The 20,007-nt window shown below is 42.5% G+C and overlaps 1 protein-coding gene across 1 annotated transcript; it reads left to right on the top strand.

Moving 5' to 3' along the window:
* The first annotated feature begins 17,791 nt into the window (after positions 1–17,791).
* On the top strand, positions 17,792–19,221 carry KCNE5 (potassium voltage-gated channel subfamily E regulatory subunit 5). The gene has a single exon (XM_066356986.1). The coding sequence runs from the start codon at positions 17,915–17,917 to the stop codon at positions 18,344–18,346; it is 432 nt and encodes a 143-aa protein (XP_066213083.1). The 5' UTR covers positions 17,792–17,914; the 3' UTR covers positions 18,347–19,221.
* The last annotated feature ends 786 nt before the right edge of the window (positions 19,222–20,007 follow it).

Below are 20,007 nucleotides of genomic sequence, written 5' to 3'. Positions count from 1 at the left end.
ACCCCACAGGGCTGAGGGCACGCTGGAGGTGGGCGGCAGTGGGACGCAGAAGTGTGGTTCTGTCGGCAAGGGTGGAAGCTGGCTGGCCACCACTGGGCCCAGGTGTGAGCTCAGTCTTCCCTGGCTGGGGAGAAGGTGGCATGCAAAAGCAGTCAAGCCCAGCCACGGGCAGCTTGTAATACAGCCTGCAGGAGAACGGCAGAAACCCCAGAAGGGGTGGAGACCAGCCTTTGAGCAAGGGTGCAGGAGCACAGCCTTGTCCTGCCTGCGGAACCAAGGCTTGTGGCCTGACTTGGGAGCCGGCTCCTCCTGCAGGGGTGAGCCAAAAACCCAGAACAGGCAGAGTCCCACTACTGAGCATGGGCATGCAGTCCCGCCTGGCCTGTGGAGTCAAGGCTTGCAGCTGTCCCATCAGGGGGCTCCTCCTGCTTGATGGGGTGAAAGCCCGGAAACAGGCGGAGACCAGCAGCTGAGCAAAGGTGCTCACCACTGCCCTCAGGCCAAGCATAACGCCACCCACAGGGGCGGGGCAAAGGCCAAGGCCACCAAGGCTTGTACACCCGAGCACGTGGAAACCACAGTAACAGCCCCAGTGGGCAGGAACCAACAGCACCCATACGCAAATGCCCTAGGCAGCAACAGCAGAGGGGGTGGCGGGCCTGCACACAGACCATACCTAGGGAACAGACGTCACACCCAGTGGACTCTAGGGGCCAAAACATTCCTTTACACAGAGAAAATGAGTAGGAAGAGAAATGCAACACAAATGAATCAAGAGAAATCCCCAGAAAAGGACCTGAATGAATCAGATATAACCAAATTACCAGATGCAGAGTTTAAAATAACAATTGTTAGGATGCTCAAAGATATTAGAACAACAATAGATGGTCATTACGAACACCTAAATAAAGAGATAGCAAATATAAAAGAGGACATTGAAATAATAAAAAAGAATCAGTCAGAAATGACAAATACAATATCAGAAATGAAGAACACAATGGAAGAAATTAAAAGCAGGATGGATGAAGGTGAGAATCGAATCAGTGAGTTAGAGGATAAGATAGATAAAGGCACGAAAGCAGAGCAGAAAAAAGAAAAAAGACTCAAAAAGTCTGAGGAAACTCTAAGAGAGCTCTGTGACAACATGAAGAAAAATAACATCTTCATCATAGGGATTCCTGAAGAAGAAGAGAAAGAACAAGGGATAGAGACTTTGTTCAAGCATATCATAGCTGAAAACTTCCTTCAATTAAGGCAGGAAAACATCTCACATGTTCAAGAAGCACAGAGAACTCCATTAAAGAGAAACCCAAAGAAATCAACACCAAGACACATCATAATTAAAATATCAAAGCTAAGTGATAAAGAGAAAATATTAAAAGCTGTTGGAGAAAAAAAGACTATCACCTACAAAGGAGCCCCCATAAGGATGACTTCTGACTTCTCAACAGAAACACTTGAGGCCAGAAGGGAATGGCAAGAAATATATAAAGTAATGCAGAACAAGAGCCAACAACCAAAACTACTTTATCCAGCAACGCTATCATTTAAAACTGAAGGAGGAATAAAAAGCTTTTCAGACAATAAAAACTCAAGGAATTCACTACAACCAAACCAAGGCTGCAAGAAATGCTAAGGGGCCTGTTGTAAACAGATCAAAGGAGAAAAAGAATATAGCAAAAGAGGAATATAGTTTCAAAGAATAAAATGGCAATAAACAATTACATATCAATAATAACCTTAAATGTAAATGGATTAAATGATCCAATCAAAAGACATAGGGTAGCTGCGTGGATAAGGAAACAGGACCCATACATATGCTGTCTACAAAAGACACACCTTAAAACAAAAGTTGCACATAGACTGAAGATAAATGGACTTTAAAACAAAGACTATAGTAAGAGATAAAGAAGGTCACTACATAATGATAAAGGAAGCAATCCAACAGGAAGATATAACCATTATAAATATCTACGCACCTAATATAGGAGCACCTAAATATATAAAGCAGACTTTGATGGATTTAAAGGGCGAGATCAACAGCAATACTATAATAGTAGGGAATTTCAATACCCCACTAACATCACTAGATAGATCCTCAAGAAAGAAAATTAACAAAGAAACAGCAGACTTAAAAGACATAATAGATCAACTCGATTTAATAGATATCTTCAGAACCTTTCACCTTAAAACAGCAGAATATACATTCTTTTCAAGTGCTCATGGTACATTCTCTAGAATAGACCACATGTTAGGGCACAAAAGCGGTCTCAACAAATTTAAGAAGATTGAAATCATATTGAACACGTTCTCTGATCACAATGGCATGAAACTAGAAATCAACCACAACAGAAAAACTGAAAAATACTCAAACACTTGGAAACTAAATAGCAGGTTATTAAATAAAGAATGGGTTAACAATGAGATCAAAGAAGAAATTTAAAAATTCCTAGGAAAGAACGATAATGAGCATACATCAACTCAAAATTTATGGGACACAGCAAAAGCAGTCCTGAGATGGAATTTCATAACTTTGCAGGCATACCTCAAGAAGCTAGAAAAAGCTCAAATAAACAACTTGACCCTACATCTAAAAGAACTAGAAAAAGAACAGCTAGTAAAGCCCAGAGCTAGTAGAAGGAAGGAAATAATAAAGATCAGAGCAGAAATAAATGACATAGAAGCTAAAGAAACAATACAGAGGATCAATAAAAGCAGGAGCTGGTTCTTTGAAAAGGTAAACAAGATCAATGAACTTTTAACCAGAATCACCAAGAAAAAAAGAGAGAAGACTCAAATAAATAAATTAGAAATGAGAGTAGAGAAATAAAAACTGACACAACAGAAATACAAAATATTGTAAGAAAATACTATGAAGAACTGTATGCCAAAAAACTAGACAACCTAGATGAAATGGACAAATTCCTTGAAACATATAATCTCCCAGAAATTAATCTGGAAGAATCAGAAAACCTTACCAGACCAATTACAACAAATGAGATTGAAACAGTAATCAAAAAACTCCCCCCCCCCCCAAAAGCCCTAAGCCTGATGGCTTCACAAGTGAATTCTACCAAATATTCAAAGAAGAACTAACTCAAGAGGAAAGAAGACTTCCAAGCTCCTTTTATGAGCTGAGCATAATTCTGATTCCAAAACCAGGCAAAGACAACACAAAGAAAGAAAATTATAGGCCAATATCCCTGCTGAATTTAGATGCTAAAATCCTCAACAAAATATTAGCAAACCGGATCCAGCAATATATGAAAAAAATCATACACCATGATCAAGTGGGATTTATTCTGGGGAGGCAAGGCTGGTACAATATTCGCCAATCAATCAATGTGATTCATCACATAAATAAAAGGAAGGAGAAAAACCACATGATAATTTCAATAAATGCAGAAAAAGCATTTGATAACATCCTGCACCCATTCATGATCAAATCTCTCAGCAAAGTGGAAATACAGGGAACATACCTCAACATGATAAAGGCCATCTATGACAAAGCCACAGCCAACATCATAGTCAATGGGCAAAAATTTAAAGCAATCCCCTTAAGATCAGGAACAAGGCAGGGGTCCCCCCTTCAACACTCTTATTCAACATAGTCTGGAAGTCCTAGCCACAGCAATCAGACAAGAAAAAGAAATAAAAGGCATCCAAATTGGAAAAGAAGAAGTAAAACTATCATTATTTGCAGATGATATGATATTGTATATAGAAAACCCTATAGTCTCAGTCAAAAAACTACTAGACCTGGTAAATGAATTCAGCAAGGTGACAGGATATAAAATTAATACTCAGAAATCAGAGGCATTTTTATACACTAACAATGAACTGTCAGAAAGAGAAATTAAGGAAATAAATCCCGTTTACCATTGCAACCAAAAAAATAAAGTACCAAGGAATAAATTTAACCAGGGAGATTAAAGACTTGTACTCAGAAAATTATAAAACATTGATAAAAGAAATCAGGGAAGATACAAACAAGTGGAAGTATATACCGTGCTCATGGTAGGGTGAATAAACATCATTAAAATGTCTATATTACCCAAAGCAATTTATAAATTCAATGCAATATCAATTAAAATACCAATGACTTACTTAAAAGATATAGAACACATATTCCAAAAATTTATATGGAACCAAAAGAGAACACGAAGAGCCTCAGCAATCTTAAAAAGGAAGAATAAAGTGGGAGGTATCACAGTTCCAGATATCAAGTTATACTATAAGGCTATTGTACTCAAAATAGTCTGGTACTGGCATTAGAACAGGCATATAGATCAATGGAACAGAACTGAGAACCCAGAAATAAACCCACAGCTTTATGGACAACTGATATTTGACAAAGGAGATAAGAGCATACAATAGAGTAAAGACAGCCTCATCAACAAATGGTGTTGGGAAAATTGGACAGCTACCTGCAAAAAATTGAAACTAGACCACCAACTTACACCATTCACAAAAATAAACTCAAAATGGATAAAAGACTTAAATGTAAGCCATAAAACCATAAGCATCTTAGAAGAAAACATAGGCAGTAAGCTCTCTGACATCTCTTGCAGCAATATATTTGCCAATTTGTCTCCACAGGCAAGTGAAATAAAAGACAAGATAAACAAATGGGACTTTATCAAACTAAAAAGCTTCTGCACAGCTAAAGACAATAAGAACAGAATAAAAAGACAAACTACACAATGGGAGAATATATTTGACAATGCATCTGATAAGGGGTTAGTAACCAAAATTTATAAAGAACTTGTAAAACTTAATACCAGGAAGACAAACAATCCAATCCAAAAATGGGCAAAAGAAATGAATAGACACATCTCCAAAGAGGACATACAGATAGCCAATAGGCATATGAAAAAATGCTCAACATCACTAATCATTAGAGAAATGCAAATTAAACTATAATGAGATATCACCTCACACCAGTCAGAATGGCACTCATCAACAAAACAACACAGAATAAGTGCTGGCAAGGATGTGGAGAAAGGGAACCCTCCTGCACTGCTGGTAGGAATGCAGACTGGTGCAGCCACTGTGGAAAACAGTATGGAGATTCCTCAAGAAATTAAAAATCAAACTGCCTTTTGACCCAGCTATCCCACTGTTAGGAACATACCCCAAGAACACCATAGCACTGTTTGAAAAGAAGAAATGCACCCCCATGTTTATGGCAGCATTGTTCACAATAGCGAAGATCTGGAAACAGCCCAAGTGTCTGTCAGTGGATGAGTGGATTAAAAAGCTTTGGTACATATATACTGTGGAATACTACTCAGCCATATGAAATGATGACATTGGATCATTTACAACAACGTCGATGGACCTTGATAACATTATACTGAGTGAAATAAGTAAATCAGAAAAAAACTAAGAACTATATAATTCCATACATAGGTGGGACATAAAAATGAGACTCAGAGACATGGACAAGAGTGTGGGGGTTACAGGGAGAGGGGGAGGAGAGGGAGGGGGTTGGTGGAGGGTAGGGGCTCAAAGAAAACCAGTTAGAAGGTGACGGAAGACAATTGGACTTTGGGTCATGGGAATGCAGCATAATCAAATGTCAAAATAACCTAGAGGTGTTTTCTCTGAACATATGTACCCTGATTTATCAATGTCACCCCATTAAAATTAATCAAAAAAAGAAAGAATTTGTCTTACGGCTAATTCAGGCAGTTAGAAGAATAGTATAAGCATGGTAATTCTGCTGCTCAGGCCACATCCTGCAAAAGGGGCCCCAAGAAAATTGGTGATTTGGCTCCTCTGATTTTGCCAATTGGATTTAAAAAAAATAGGTCAGGACGCCCTGAAATGGAACTAACAATACATGGGCATAAATTTAAAGGACTTTTAGATACTGGAGCTGATGTATCTGTTATTGCTAAGCTACATTGGCCTCCTTCCTGGCCCACTCATGCAGCAGCCACAGAATTACAAGGTATAGGGCAGAGTAAATCCCCTCAACAAAATTCTAGTTTTCTACATTGGGAAGATTAAGAAGGTCATTCTGATTTTTTTTTTATTTTATTTTTATGAAGTTGGAAACGGAGAGGCAGTCAGACAGACTCCCACATGTGTCTGACCGGGATCCACCCGGCATGCCCACCAGAGGGCGATGCTCTGCCCATATGGGGCGTTGCTCTGTTGCCACCAGGGCCATTCTAGGGCCTGAGGCAGAGGCCATTGAGCCATCCTCAGCACCTGGGCCAACTTTGCTCCAATGGAGCCTTTGCTGCGGGAGGGGAAGAGAGAGACAGAGAGGAAGGAGAGGGGAGGGGTGGAGAAGCAGATGGGCGCCTCTCCTGTGTGCCCTGGCCAGGAATCAAACCCGGGACTCCTGCAAGCCAGGCCGACGCTCTACCACTGAGCCAACCAGCCAGGGCTCATTCTGGATTTTTTAAGCCTTATGTGCTCCCTGGATGACCAGTTAATTTGTGGGGTAGAGATGTTTTGAAAAATACGGGAGCATTGCTTGTCAATCCTAATGGTTTAGTCAGTAGTCAGATGCTTGATCGGGGATTTTTGCCCACTAAGGGACTAGGGAAAGAACAGCGAGGAATTCTCACCCCCATAGAAGTGGCACCCAATACCAGAAGTTGTGGATTAGGATATCAAAATTTAGCATAGGGGCCTTGGTAGCTCCTGCTACCCCAACAATGCATTGTGCAGACCCAATTACTTGGAAATCAGATAATCCTGTATGGTTAGACCAATGGCCCCTTTCTCAGGAGAAACTTAGGGCAGCTGCTCAATTGGTACAAGAGCAGTTACAGCTTGGGCACATTGAGCCATCTAATAGCCCATGGAATACACTTCTATATTTTGATCTTGTCGCCTCCTGGATTATCAAGGGACATAGGCGACCCTTACAGTTTATAGGTTTTGAGCCTTAAAATTATTGTTGTTCCTTTTTTCAAAGGATCAATAACAATGGCTCTGGGAAACTTCCACTAAATGGCAAATTGCTCTTGCAAATCAATGGACAACTTTATACTGAAACAGTCAACTTAAAATCAGCCCAAAGACTAGAATTATATGCCATTATCATGGATTTTCAGCATTTGCCATATTCCTCCTTTAATCTATATACAGACAACAAATATTTACTTACGGTTGTTTCCACTATAAAGACTGCTGTTTTAGGGACAACTGCTGATGAACTATTTCAGCAGTTCCTCCTTCTTCGAAGACTTGTATGTCAACATAGAACTCCATGTTTTATAGGACATGCTTGAGCTCACTCCATGCTCCATGGAGCTTTAGCACAAGGGAATGCCCTTGTTGATCAAGCTACCCAAAAGAAAATTATTTGGAGCAACCATGACAGATCGAGCAATTCATTCTCATACTATTCATCACCAGAATGCTGCAGCCCTGTGTAAACTGTTTCAACTTTCTCGGGAAGCAGCATGGCAGACTGGGAAACCCTGTCCAAGGGGTCCTATACTACAATCTCTGCGTTCATTTGAAGTTAACCCTCAAGGACTCCTACCAGGACAACTTTGGCGAATGGATGTTACTCATATACCTTCATTTGGCAAACAGTCCTATGTCCACGTTACAGTGGATACCTATTCTGGATTTATAGTAACCTCTGTCAGAACAGGAGAGGCTGCTAAGCATGTTATAGCTCATTGTCTGTATGCATTGTTCTATTATTGGATTTCCTAAACTGGTTAAACTGACAATGCTCCTGCATGTGTAGCAAAAGCATTTACTGTATTTTGTCAAACCTTTCGAATTATGGGTATTTCTTACAATCTTTAAAGTTAAGGTATTATTAAAGTGTACCCATCAAATATTTTAAGGTCAATTTAAAAAAAATTAAAAGGGAGGAGTCATATCCTGGAACTCCTACGGGTCTACAATATCATGATTTTTACTTAAAAAATTTTAAATTTCTTTTGAATGCTGATGAACAGGAGATGCCAAATCTTTTTCTCCTGCAAACTTCTACCCTCTTTTATTTGATCCAGCTAATGCCACTGTTTTGTATCTTCCCAAATAGCTCCAGATATACGGAAAAGGTTTATATAGGCGGATGGGGATCCTCAAACCCCTCAGCGAGATCTTCTGAGCATGGTTTTTAAGGTACCAAGAGGCAGAAAAAGCCCAATAGAGATCAGGTGAACTACTAGCTTTTAGGATACGCCCTTAAAGGCTCCAACGCCCCAAAGGGGTCTCATAGGATGCCATCTGGGAAATGCTTCAATAGTGAATAAGAAGGTCATTTAGCTAAAGCCTGCCAGGCTTACATGCCTTTGCTGTGAGGAAAAAGGGACACTGGAAGGTAGGCTTCCCCCTCGCTCCTCTAAGGGAGGGTTCAGTCTCTTCCAGCCCTGCTCCAGCCACCTATGACCTAACCTTGCCCAGAATGCTGGAGTTTGCCACTGAAGGCTGAAGGTGCCCAGGACCATTGGCCCCATCTACGACACTGTGGACAAGCCTAGGGTATTTCTTCCAGGAAGCAGGTAAACTGATCTTGTTTGCACAAGGGCCACTTAACTATGTCTTGCCTGAATAGTCAGGTTTTTTATTTTTCCTTCAAAAATCTCTGTTGTGGGTGTTGATAGTTCTATTTTCTGCTGCTTTGTTTAATATATAGTGTTTCCTTTATTCATCCTACCTCAATGCCCCACTCATATTTCAGGCTGGGACTTACTACTAATTTAGAGCTCTTTTTCCCCCTTTTGCCAACTTCTATTATGAATTTACCTTTGCCATCCAGCTTAGTGTATCCCAAGGTTCTCTTTACCATGCCACAGTCGCAGAGCCCCACAGAAAAGCAACCTGGTCTCATTTCTTTAGGCAGAGGAGAACAGAAGCTCCATCTCCACACATGGTGCAGATGGCTTTTCCAGTCTACCTGAATCATTACCAGCTAGAAGCAGCGGTCTTTGGGACTTGGACATGAGCTGCAAAGTATAGAATTGTGATAACAATTCCAGTGCCATGCGGACTTTTCCTGGATGTGGACTTTTCCTGGACTCCTGCTCTTTGTGACAGCTCCTAATGGACTGAACTGGGTTTGGGTTGCATTTGCAGGGATTTGGAATGGTGTTGGTGCCTACTTGGACTTGGTGAACATGTTAAGGACACTACTCTTTTATGTATTCTTGCTGTATTGGCCAAGAGTTTGCTTAAAGGCTTTAATCACTGTAAAAAAAAATAAAAAATAGAAGACTGGATAAAGAAGATTGGCACATATACACTATGGTATACTACTCAGCCATAAGAAATGATGACATTGGATCATTTACAACAAAATGGTGGGATCTTGATAACATTATACGGAGTGAAATAAGTAAATCAGAAAAAAACAAGAACTGCATGATTCCATACATTGGTGGGACATAAAAATGAGACTAAGAGACATGGAAAAGAATGTGGTGGTTACAGGGGGTGGAGGGAAGGAGGTAGAGGTGGAGGGGAGGGGGAGGGGCACAAAGAGAACTATTATAGATAAAAGGTGACGGAGGACAATCTGACTTTGGGTGATGGGTATGCAACATAATTGAATGACAAGGTAACCTGGACATGTTTTCTTTGAATATATGTACCCTGATTTATTGATGTCACCCCATTAAAATTAATAAAAATTTATTTATAAAAAATAAAATTGTATATATCTAATGTGTTGCGGATTTTTTGCTATATTGTGGGATTTTGCGGTATATAGGTATTTTTATATATTTATTATTTTAATTATTTTTGCAGTAAAAAAGCATTTTCTAGCCGAAAAAATTGGAAACAATATAAAAATATTAAAACATATTGACAGAATATTACTGTATATCCACTGGCGAGTACTATATAGAATTTTATATGTTGTTAAAATTACGTAGGTTTGGCCCTGGCCGGTTGGCTCAGCGGTAGAGCGTCGGCCTGGTGTGTGGGGGACCCGGGTTCGATTCCCGGCCAGGGCACATAGGAGAAGCGCCCATTTGCTTCTCCACCCTCCACCCCCTCCTTCCTCTCTGTCTCTCTCTTCCCCTCCCGCAGCCAAGGCTCCATTGGAGCAAAGATGGCCCGGGCGCTGGGGATGGCTCCTTGGCCTCTGCCCCAGGCGCTAAAGTGGCTCTGGTCACGGCAAAGCGACCCCCCAGAGGGGCAGAGCATCGCCCCCTGGTGGGCAGAGCGTTGCCCCTGGTGGGCGTGCCGGGTGGATCCCGGTCGGGCGCATGCGGGAGTCTGTCTGACTGTCTCTCCCCGTTTCCAGCTTCAGAAAAGAAGAAGAAAAGAAAAAAAAAAAAGAAAAAAAAATTACGTAGGTTTAAGAGTGTAGAAAGTGCTTAAGAGCATAGGAACTATTTATAAGAATGTGGGAGAGGTTAATAACAGTGTGGGGAGGGTTTATAAAGCCTTAAAATATATATAAATAATAAAATAACTATAAGGTCGCTACTTCGCGGATTTTTGCCTATCGTGGTAACCCCTGCAATAGACATGGGACCACTGTATCCATATTGTTTTCTTTCCCTTTCCAGAGAAGATTGATTGGTTTGGAGAAACATTTTCAAGATAATATTTAGGCATGAATTGACTCATATTCAACAATTTAATTTATGATCTTATGTTTTGGCCCAGAACCCTTTTAGATTCATGCACTTCTTTCAAAGATCTCAGAGTGATACTCAGATTCTTGTCGCCTTTTAAAAGCTAGAAAAAAAATCTGAATGCCCAAAGCATTAACGAAGCCTGTATATTGGAATGGAAAGGTTTCCTAACTGGGAGCTTGGACACTTGGATTCTGATGGCTCTGTTATTTGTTAATATGGGACTTCAGGTGAGATCCTTTTTTCTGGACCTCTGTATCCTCAGCTGAAAAATAAAGGGGTCAAAGTGAGCCTTACAATGCAAAAGCTATTTGTTGTTTTTCTGGTTGCATTTCTACAAAGGACATTATACAGAAGGGCATTATATTATAAAGGATATTATAGAGTGATGGTAATAAAGATTATGGACTCTTGTTCAAGTGTCAACTTGGGCACCTACAAACTATTTAACTGTGGGCAAGTTCCTTAACCACTCTGAGCCTCAGTTTTCTCATCTGTATAATAAAAATCATATTGTACCTACCTCACAGGGTTCTTGTAAGGATTAAGTGAGCTAATGCATATGTAGTGCTAACAGTGCTTGGCATACAAGCTTTCAGTCAAAGCTATTATCACATAGAGCTGCTGCTCACATTTTGACAACTTTATCTAGAGTTTGGGTGTACATTTAGTCATCAGCAAAATAGGAGGGGGACTTTAAATAATAAACCATAGCCATTCAAGCTTGGCCCTTTCATAAGTATAAGAGTAAATATTTCATGGGTACAACACAAGGCTAAGTATGCAATTGAACTAGAGAGTTTCAAAAATAACAACAAACAGCTGGAAACCTCAGGCATTGACGGTGGAAGTATATACAAAGATACAGCTACTTTGGGAAATAGTCTGGCAGCTTCTTATAAAAGCAAACTATGTCTTCCCAGTGATCCAGCATTCCCATTCCTGGGTATTTATTCAAGAAAAAGGAAAACCTATGCCTGCAAAAGGATCTGCATGAGAACATTTATAGCAAATTTATTTTTATTTTTTAATTATTTTTTTAATTTTATTTTTGACAGAGACAGAGAGAGGAACAGGCAGGGAGAGACAAACAGGGAGGGAGAGAGATGAGAAGCATCAATTCTTCATTGTGGCACCTTAGTTGTCCATTGATTGCTTTCTCATCTGTGCCTTGACGGAGGGGGGGACGACAGCAAAGCAAGTGGCCCCTTGCTCAAGTCAGCAACCTTGGGCTCAAGCCAGCAACCTTGGGCTCAAGCCAGCAACCATGGTATCATGTGTATGACTCCGCACTCAAGCCAGTGACCCCATGCTCAAGTTGGTGAGCCCTCACTCAAGCCAGATGAACCCATGCTCAAGCAGGTGACCTTGGAGTTTTGAACCTGGGTCCTCTGTGTCCCAGTCTGACACTCTATCCACTGCGCCACTGCCTAGTTAGGCCATGCTGTGTAGTTATTGATGCAAATGTAATCAGGAGGCATCTTCAAGTGAGAGCACTGTGTTTTGAAGGCCACACTCTGCTCGCCCATTTGAGAATTTTGAGCCAACACGTGGAAGCCTTAAGAAATTGCTGGGAGAAAAGTGTGGCTGCAGTATAATTGCTTTATAAGGATTGCCAGGCAAAAGGAGCACTTCACTTAAATGTAATGAGCATAGGGAGCAGGTAGAAGCGTCCATAAGGGGAGAGTGGTTCCGAATGATTCAAGAGAGCTCAGAAGCTCAAGGAGATAAGATCTTGGGTTCACTTTCTAGGAAAGAAGAAGCTATTTAGTCTGGGCTGCTTTCCTACTTCTTTGCGCCATGATGTTGTGTCTCTGTAAGGCTATACAGGTTGTTTATAGCCAACATCTATTCTGATTGTTAGTTTGTTCTGACTGGTCCATGTCCAAGACATACTGCTGTTAAATATTTTTATATCAACTCTACTCACCTCATAGGGTTGTCATAAGGTTAATTATTATAATGCACATAATATGCCTGGCACATGCTAGGTATTTGATAAATGAGATCAAGGACCATACTTGATTCTTTAGTATGTGGCCTGGATATAGGGTGACTTCATCTCAGGTCCACCAAGACCCCCAAGAAGTCTGAAAGGTAGGTATTTAAAGCCCCTCAAGTTCATTCCAACCACAAATATTATGATCTTTGTCAAACTCCAGATCCCTCAAAATACTGCACATATTCCCATGGGATGACTGAGAAGCCCCAGTTGGACCCAGGAACTGTCCCATTTATTCTTGATCCACTTTTGAGAATGGACTTATTATGGTGGCTTCTGGCAGGCCACACCTTCAAGATGGTGCTGTTGGGTGCAAGTAGCGTGGGTTGCAACAGCAATGAGGTCAGACTACTTGGGAGCTTATTTTTTTTCAAACAGGGCTTTAAACTCTAGTGTTTAAAGCTTGAGTCCAGGGTCAAAATTTTCTCCAAATAAAAAATTCTCATTGGCTTCTGTACTCACTGCTCATCCTGTTGCAGAGCCTGGCACTCCCTACTTTTCTCCAGGTCACAAGGAAGTGACTGTGAGAGTTATGAAGACTCAGAGAGTTCACCAATCTGACTTGTTCACCAGTGTGTCTCTAGGACCCAGCACAGTGCTTTGCCCAGTGTAACATGCAATAAATATTTGTTAAGTGAATGAAAGAATGAATTACTCTTTCTCTCAGTCTTTAATTGGTGCTTCTTGAAGCCTCTTTCTTCCTCTCTTTCAGAGTCCATTGTGACTTTGCCAGCCTCCTGGACTCTAACAGTGCTTACCATCTGCGCCTGTCTTTTGGCAACCAGCCAAATTCAACTCAGTTCAATTCAACCAACTTCCATGGAGCTGCACTATTGGCAGGAAGCACTCACAGTCTCAAGGAATGATGAAAACGTTTCCTAGCCTGTGGCGCCTCAATTGTATTTTGAAAACAAACTTGGCATATAACAAAACTTTTCCTGAGACATTTTGAAAGTCTAAATACATAGTTATAAATTACTTCCCTTTGTCAATACACTTGATCACCATTTAAGAAATAAATGAGTTCTGAAAATTGGTAAATGTTACTATTCAACAGGTACAGGACAGGTGTAGAAGGGGAATTGAAGGGTAGAGGGGAATGAGACTTAATCCTTGTCTGATGATATGCAGTTACATTAAGTGTGCTGGAGATAAGGGATTTGGCATCTTAGCCATTCAGGGCTGGCCTACGGCTGGGAATTGAATGGACGCCCAGCAGCAAAACCAGAATACCCACATGCACATCTATTGTTTTTTGGGTTGGGTCTTTTTAAATTTTATAACTATTCTCCATTCCTGTTTCTACCCCCTTCTATATATCTCCCATCTCTGATGCCAGTCTTCTGTGAATTAGTAATGTGCTTTCTTTCTAGTAATTGTTTATTTAATTAGAATTAGAATTAATCCTTGTATATGTTCATTTCAACATGATCTTTAACGGCAAGATCCCAGATATAACCCAAAGTCTTACATTATGAGGTAATTTAAATAAACAGTGGTAGAACCATAGTCTGGGATACTGTTTGGACAATAAATTATATTATAAAAAATAGTAACTGAGAGAAAAAAATTCATAATACTCATTAAGTGAAAATATAGGCTATGAAATCATGTGTGGGCTCTGTGTGTGTTTGTGTGTCCATGCATGCAGGATATGGGTATCATATTGGTGTTTTTTTTGTTGTTGTTGCTATTTTTCTGTATTTTCCAAATTTTGTGCATTGAATGCTGTAGTCTAAACTGGGACACTACAAAGAAGAGTGAAGACTCTGTGAGCACAAAGATTTCAAGCAAGGCTTCCTTCAGCCAGTGAAATTTGAAGGTTAATGGCAAAGAGCATTGGAGAGGAACACCAGGAATATGCTGTTTTTCAAGTGCAAAGGAGAGAAGATGGTATCTATTGGTAGTGAGGATTTAAGGCCCACCGAAGAAAATGTATTTCACTAAAGAAGCAATGCAAAGCAACTCTGAGTTTCTGAACAACAGGCAAATTGATGGAAGTGGAGTTGGAAGAGTATTATTCTAGCCATAGCAGCGTGCATCGGGTTGTAGGCAGGGAGATCTGCCAGGAGACTCTCAGTTTGCATATTTGACCTGAGGTAATGAAAGCTTGGATTAAACTTGTAGCAATAAAACCAGAAAGGAAGGAGCAGAGGGATCTGAGAGATGTTACCAAGGAAGAATCAGAGCTAGAGATCCAAATTTACTTAAATATATGCCAGGTGATAGTGGAAACCATGTAAGGAGACACTTTCCAAGGAAATGGACATTAAGAGAGAATAGCTGAGGGTTTAGTCTTCAGGGATGCCAATAGTTAATGGGAGGAGGAAAGAAAATGAGCCAGCAAAGAAGACAGAGAATGATGGGTTAGAGATAAGAAGAGAAAAGTGAGAATGCAATGGCATGAGAGCCAAGGGCAGGACAGTTACAGGAAGGAGTAGGTGGTTGATGGTATCAAATTTATCCTTGAGGTCAAAGATGCAAACTGAGCAAAGACCCTTGAATTTGGCCAGGAGGCTATTACTGAACTTACTTAGAGCATTTTTGCCAGAAAGTTCTGAACTCTAGAAGGTTCCAGGGAAGAGAGAGGTGGGGAAATAGAGGCAGCTCATGAATACCAGCCATGTGATGTGAGTAATGTGTTAATGCTGAGAAGAACAAGGTCAAACTTTATCATTCAATTCCTGCTTGCTACTTAAGCATTTGAACTGGTTTACACTCCTGAAAATGGGAACAATGCCACTAGCTCATAAACTGTTGACTGTATAATGCAGCCTGACCAGGTGGTGACACAGTGGATAGAGCATTGGACCGGGACATGGAAGGACCCAGGTTTGAAACTTCAAGGTTGCCGGCTTGAGCGTGGGCTCACCAGCCTGAGCCTAGGGTCACTAGCTTGAGTGTGGGATCATAGACATGACCCATGGTCACTCGTTTGAGCCCAGGGTCGCTGGTTTGAGCAAGGGGTCACTCGCTCTGCTGCAGCTCCCCGGTCAAGGCACATATGAGAAAGCAATCAATGAACAACTAAGGAGACTAAGGAGGCGCAGTGAAGAATTGTTGCTTCTCATCTCTCTCCTTCCTGTCTGTCTGTTGTCCTATCTGTCCCTCTTTCTGCCTCTCTCTCTTTCTCTGTCACACACACAAAAAAAGTTTAATGGAAGTTTCTGTGATTATTTTTCTGTTATAGTGAAAGGGCTTCTTCCTTCACACCCTGCCAAAATAATTCCCTAGAGATTTCTGGGCATGTTTTAACACACAAAGAGGAGTCTGGTAGCTTAAAAGTTCTGTCCCTAGGTTGGTACTATTTTGAGAATTTCTTGTCTGTGTCCTGTGGCATTTGTCATGTCAAATCACTTTAACAATTCTTCCGTGAGCTCCTCCAACGTGAGGACGTTGAGGCAAAGTGGTTAGGAGGGAGCCAGTGGTCAGAGTCATATGGAATGTCTCTGAGACCTGTGGAGAGGCTGTCAGGCAAGAAAGGCTCCGTCTCAGACCCTGGATATAGTTTGTACCAACCCCACACACTAGTAAATGGAAGGCTGTAGCGCATGAGAGGATGGTAGGTGAAGGCACTAGAAAACCTTTCTTTTTAAACCACGGCATCTGCAGATTGAATGGCCCCTGTACTGCATGGTCTGGCACAGGCAGCTTGATTTTCAAGGTGTGCAGAAGGGTGTATACTTTTCTTTCGTTCTTTCTCACTTGGCAACCACTTGCAAACAGATCTGACAAAAAAATGCCTCATTTTTTTCCTACTGTCTACAAATCAATTCTTTGAGCACTTTTTCTTTGTGAAGCTGAATCTGTTTCCAGTTTGACATACTATAGATTTGCTGTTTTAATGCCTTGCTTCCCCCTAAAAGAAGATTCCCTCTGAGAATAAAAATGGCTGCCACACAAGCCAGCAGGGCCTAGACCCATTGCCAGGCACTAGAGAAGCACAAAGCTGGATGCTGGCCTAACTGAATGGGGATAGGCAAGTAAGTATATTTTCTAGAACTGCCATTTTTCAGACCCTGAAACATCTAGAGAGTGTAGTAAAAGGGCACGTTTAATGTCCTGCTCTTTTTTTTTAAGCAAGAGACAGAGAGAGAGGTAGAAAGAGAGAGAGAGGGACAGACACACAGGAAGGGAGAGAGATGTGAAGCATCAATTTTTTATTGCAGAACTTTAGTTGTTCATTGATTGCTTTCTCATATGTGCCTTTACCAGGGGGCTGCAGCTGAGCCAGTGACCCCCTTGCTCAAACCAACGACCTTAGGCTCAAATCAGCTACTCTGGGCTTCAAGTCAGTGTGACCTTTGGGCTCAAGCCAGTGACCATGGGGTCATGTCAATGATCCCATGCTCAAGCCAGTGAGCTTGCACCCATGCCGGTGACCTCAGAGTTTCAAACCTGGGTCCTCAGCATCCCAGACTGACGCTCTATCCACTGTACCACTGCCTCATCAGGCTGTCCTTGCTCCTTTTGATGGAAAAATTGGTTTCCTTTCTGAGATGTTGGCTTAGCTTGGAAAAACAGAATCACATCATGGATGGTGCACTCACATGCGAAGATGTGTGGGCACCTCTAAGAATGTGACAAGAGACCAGAGCAGGGGTCCTTCCAAGGAAGTTGGTACATTATCAGAAACCTTTCTCAAAAGACTCTGCTTTGGTCTTACAAGTGCCGGACCATTCAGTCACTGAATTTGGTCTGAGCATCTTCTCAATATAATTCTCTCTTCTCCTGGGGGAAAGAATGAGAGGTAAAAAATTAGGCCAGGGTCCTTGTCTATGAGGCTAATTTCCATAAGATGGGGACAAGTGGTCTGGGCTAACGTTTCACTGGAGAGGTGATGAAACCTGGGGCAGGGCGTGCCTTGGGGGGGCAGATTCTGTATCGAGGCAAAACCGGGCCTGCAGGGCAGGTGAGCAGAACTTGAGGAGAAGTTTCTTCTGAAGCCTAGGGTCCAGGCTGGGCCCCGGCAAGCTGCCCTGACAGCCTCTGCTGCCTGGGGCCTTGCGCATTCCGAACAGCCGCCCCCTCCGCCCCTCTCCCAGCCTCGCCCCCTCCCGGTCCCCTTCTCCTCCCTGGACCAGCTGTCCCCTTTCCCCAGAACGGCGAGACAGCCGGAGCCTAGGAAGAGGCGGCCTGGGGCGGGAGGGGGCGTGGTGGGGAATGGGAGGAGGAGCGGGGTTGCGGGGATAAGGAGGCCCGGGACGCTGGCGTCCCCAGTCACTGCGTAGCCTGAGGGGGAGCTGGGTGCTTTCACCGTCGCTCGCTTGCTTCTTCCCCTCGTCCAGAGGGAAAGGTCCGCAGCGTCCTGGGGCCGCCGGGTCAATCCTTGACAGCCATGAACTGCAGCGAGAGCCAGAGGCTGCGAACCCTCCTGAGCCGCTTGCTGCTGGATCTGCATCACCGGGGCAACGCCAGTGGCTTGGGTACCGGCCCCGGCCCCAGCATCGGCATGGGGGCTGTGCCTGACCCCTTCTTGGACCGCGAGGTGACCAGTGCCAAGGGCGACGACGCCTATCTCTACATTCTGCTCATCATGATCTTTTACGCCTGCCTGGCGGGAGGCCTCATCCTGGCCTACACTCGCTTCCACAAGCTCGTCGAGGCCAAGGATGAGCTGTCCCAAGCCTGCCCGGGACACCAGTGGGCCGCGGGAGGCGCCCTGACCGCCGCCGACGCCGAGACTGCAGCGGGCTCGCCGGCTGAGGGCCCCCGCCAGCTCGCCACCGCGGGACTGGCCGCCCTCGCTCAGGGCACCGAGGGAGTCTAGAACCACAGCCACAGTCGCTCGCTCCCTCTTCGTTATCTCTCTTGCTCCTGGATGCAGGACTCCTGTCTTTTCCTTTCCTCCCCTTCCAGGGTACGCCTCACCCGAGGCCCAGACAGTGATGAAGAGGCCTTGTCTGGAAGAAGCACCTACCCACTCCAGGCCGGTTTCTCCATCTTCTCCCTCCTCTTCCCTATGCTTCCACCCCCACCCTGCACATCCAACTGCATTAAAATGCCTCTGCTCTCTTGTCTTAAGACAGGCCACTTTCCAGCCCTCTGGGGATTGAATCCAATACGTCCAACACTTGACATTGAACTGAAACAGTGAAGTCTATCAGAACTCTGGGCCGTGTAACAGGCAGCTGCTCCAGGGGCTGCCAGGGGCTGCCAGGGGCTGCCAGGGACGCTCACTCTGCAGACTCAATGGACTTGCCCTCACTGCCAGACCACCTGCAGCAGCTCCAGCTTCCCGCTGACACCAAGAAAATGAAGAGTTCTCGGACATCATTTCCCTCTCTCCCTCTTTAAGCAGGGAGCTAGCAGGACACTAGGACCAATCTGTGGGTTAGAATGGACATAATGGGGCTGAAGGAAGAGAGAGGCATAAAAGGGGAAAGAAGACCTATGACCCAACTGTATGATTTTCTTGCACCCAATTGTCACCCCGTAGATAACTTGCCTGATTTTTAATAGCTTTGTTATCCATCTTCTGATACGAGTAATCATTGCTGGGTGCTTCACCTCAGTACCTCCAAAGGCTTCTCCTCTGTTGATTCAGTTGTTATGGCAGCTGTCAGCTTCATCCATAGAACACAAAGTTCAGAAGTTCCCTGCTCTGTAACCTGGGGAATGTGAGAGGCAGGTAATAAAGGTTGTTTAAACAATAACCTAAGACTCTTCTCTTAAACATCGCAACCTTGAGACCCAGTACTATTTAGAAAAGGAATTTTGTTTTGTTTTGAAAATAATGTTCAAATTTAGGGTTTGGATTGTGGTGATATTTAGATCTACATATCTAGTTCCAATAGGATAGATGTGATTATAAGTGAAGAAAAGGTTTTTATGTCTAAGAGGGTTTTTTTCCCAAGTGTTTCAAAAGTTAAAACAACTTTATTACTTCTCTTCCTCTTTTTCCTTAATGTTGAAACATTTTCAAAATGTGAAGTAAGGATTTCCCACTTTTCTTCTGCATTTTTTCAGGATATACTTAAAAAAAAATGCCTCTCATACCTATCATATCTATTATCCCAGTTAATTGCTAGAAAGCAGTTTTGTAACTCTCTCAAACACGTGGCCTATTAAAAGAGAAAAAGCCACTAAATAGTGTAAATTTTAAGTCAGAAGGAAGGTACTTGACCTAAGTATCTTCTTAACTAATAATGGGTAAAGTTAGAAGTGTATGTTTATTGATTTATTATTCTTGTCTCAAGAAGGTCGTTGGAGACTTGATTGCTTAGGGCTTAAATGTTTATACCTGATGATAGCTGTTTGGGCTTCATCAAACACACAAAATCATCTTTTAGCACTAAGTCAATTTGCTAAAATATTGCTGGTTTTGCAGTAATAGCAGAATAAAGATATTATGGGTCACTTAAACATATTGATAATACACAAACCTCATTGCTTTTGACCTTGTAGCCCATCTGGTATTTTACCAGAGCT

The sequence above is a fragment of the Saccopteryx leptura genome, chromosome X (genome assembly GCF_036850995.1).
Source record: "Saccopteryx leptura isolate mSacLep1 chromosome X, mSacLep1_pri_phased_curated, whole genome shotgun sequence".
NCBI classification, from domain to species: domain Eukaryota; kingdom Metazoa; phylum Chordata; class Mammalia; order Chiroptera; family Emballonuridae; genus Saccopteryx; species Saccopteryx leptura.
Note: the sequence above shows the minus strand (reverse complement) of the source record. Positions and strands in the feature narration are given on the sequence as shown.

Bases quoted from the DNA above. Each gene is read 5' to 3' on its own strand.
- KCNE5 (XM_066356986.1), top strand. From the start codon at position 17,915: ATGAACTGCAGCGAGAGCCAGAGGCTGCGAACCCTCCTGAGCCGCTTG.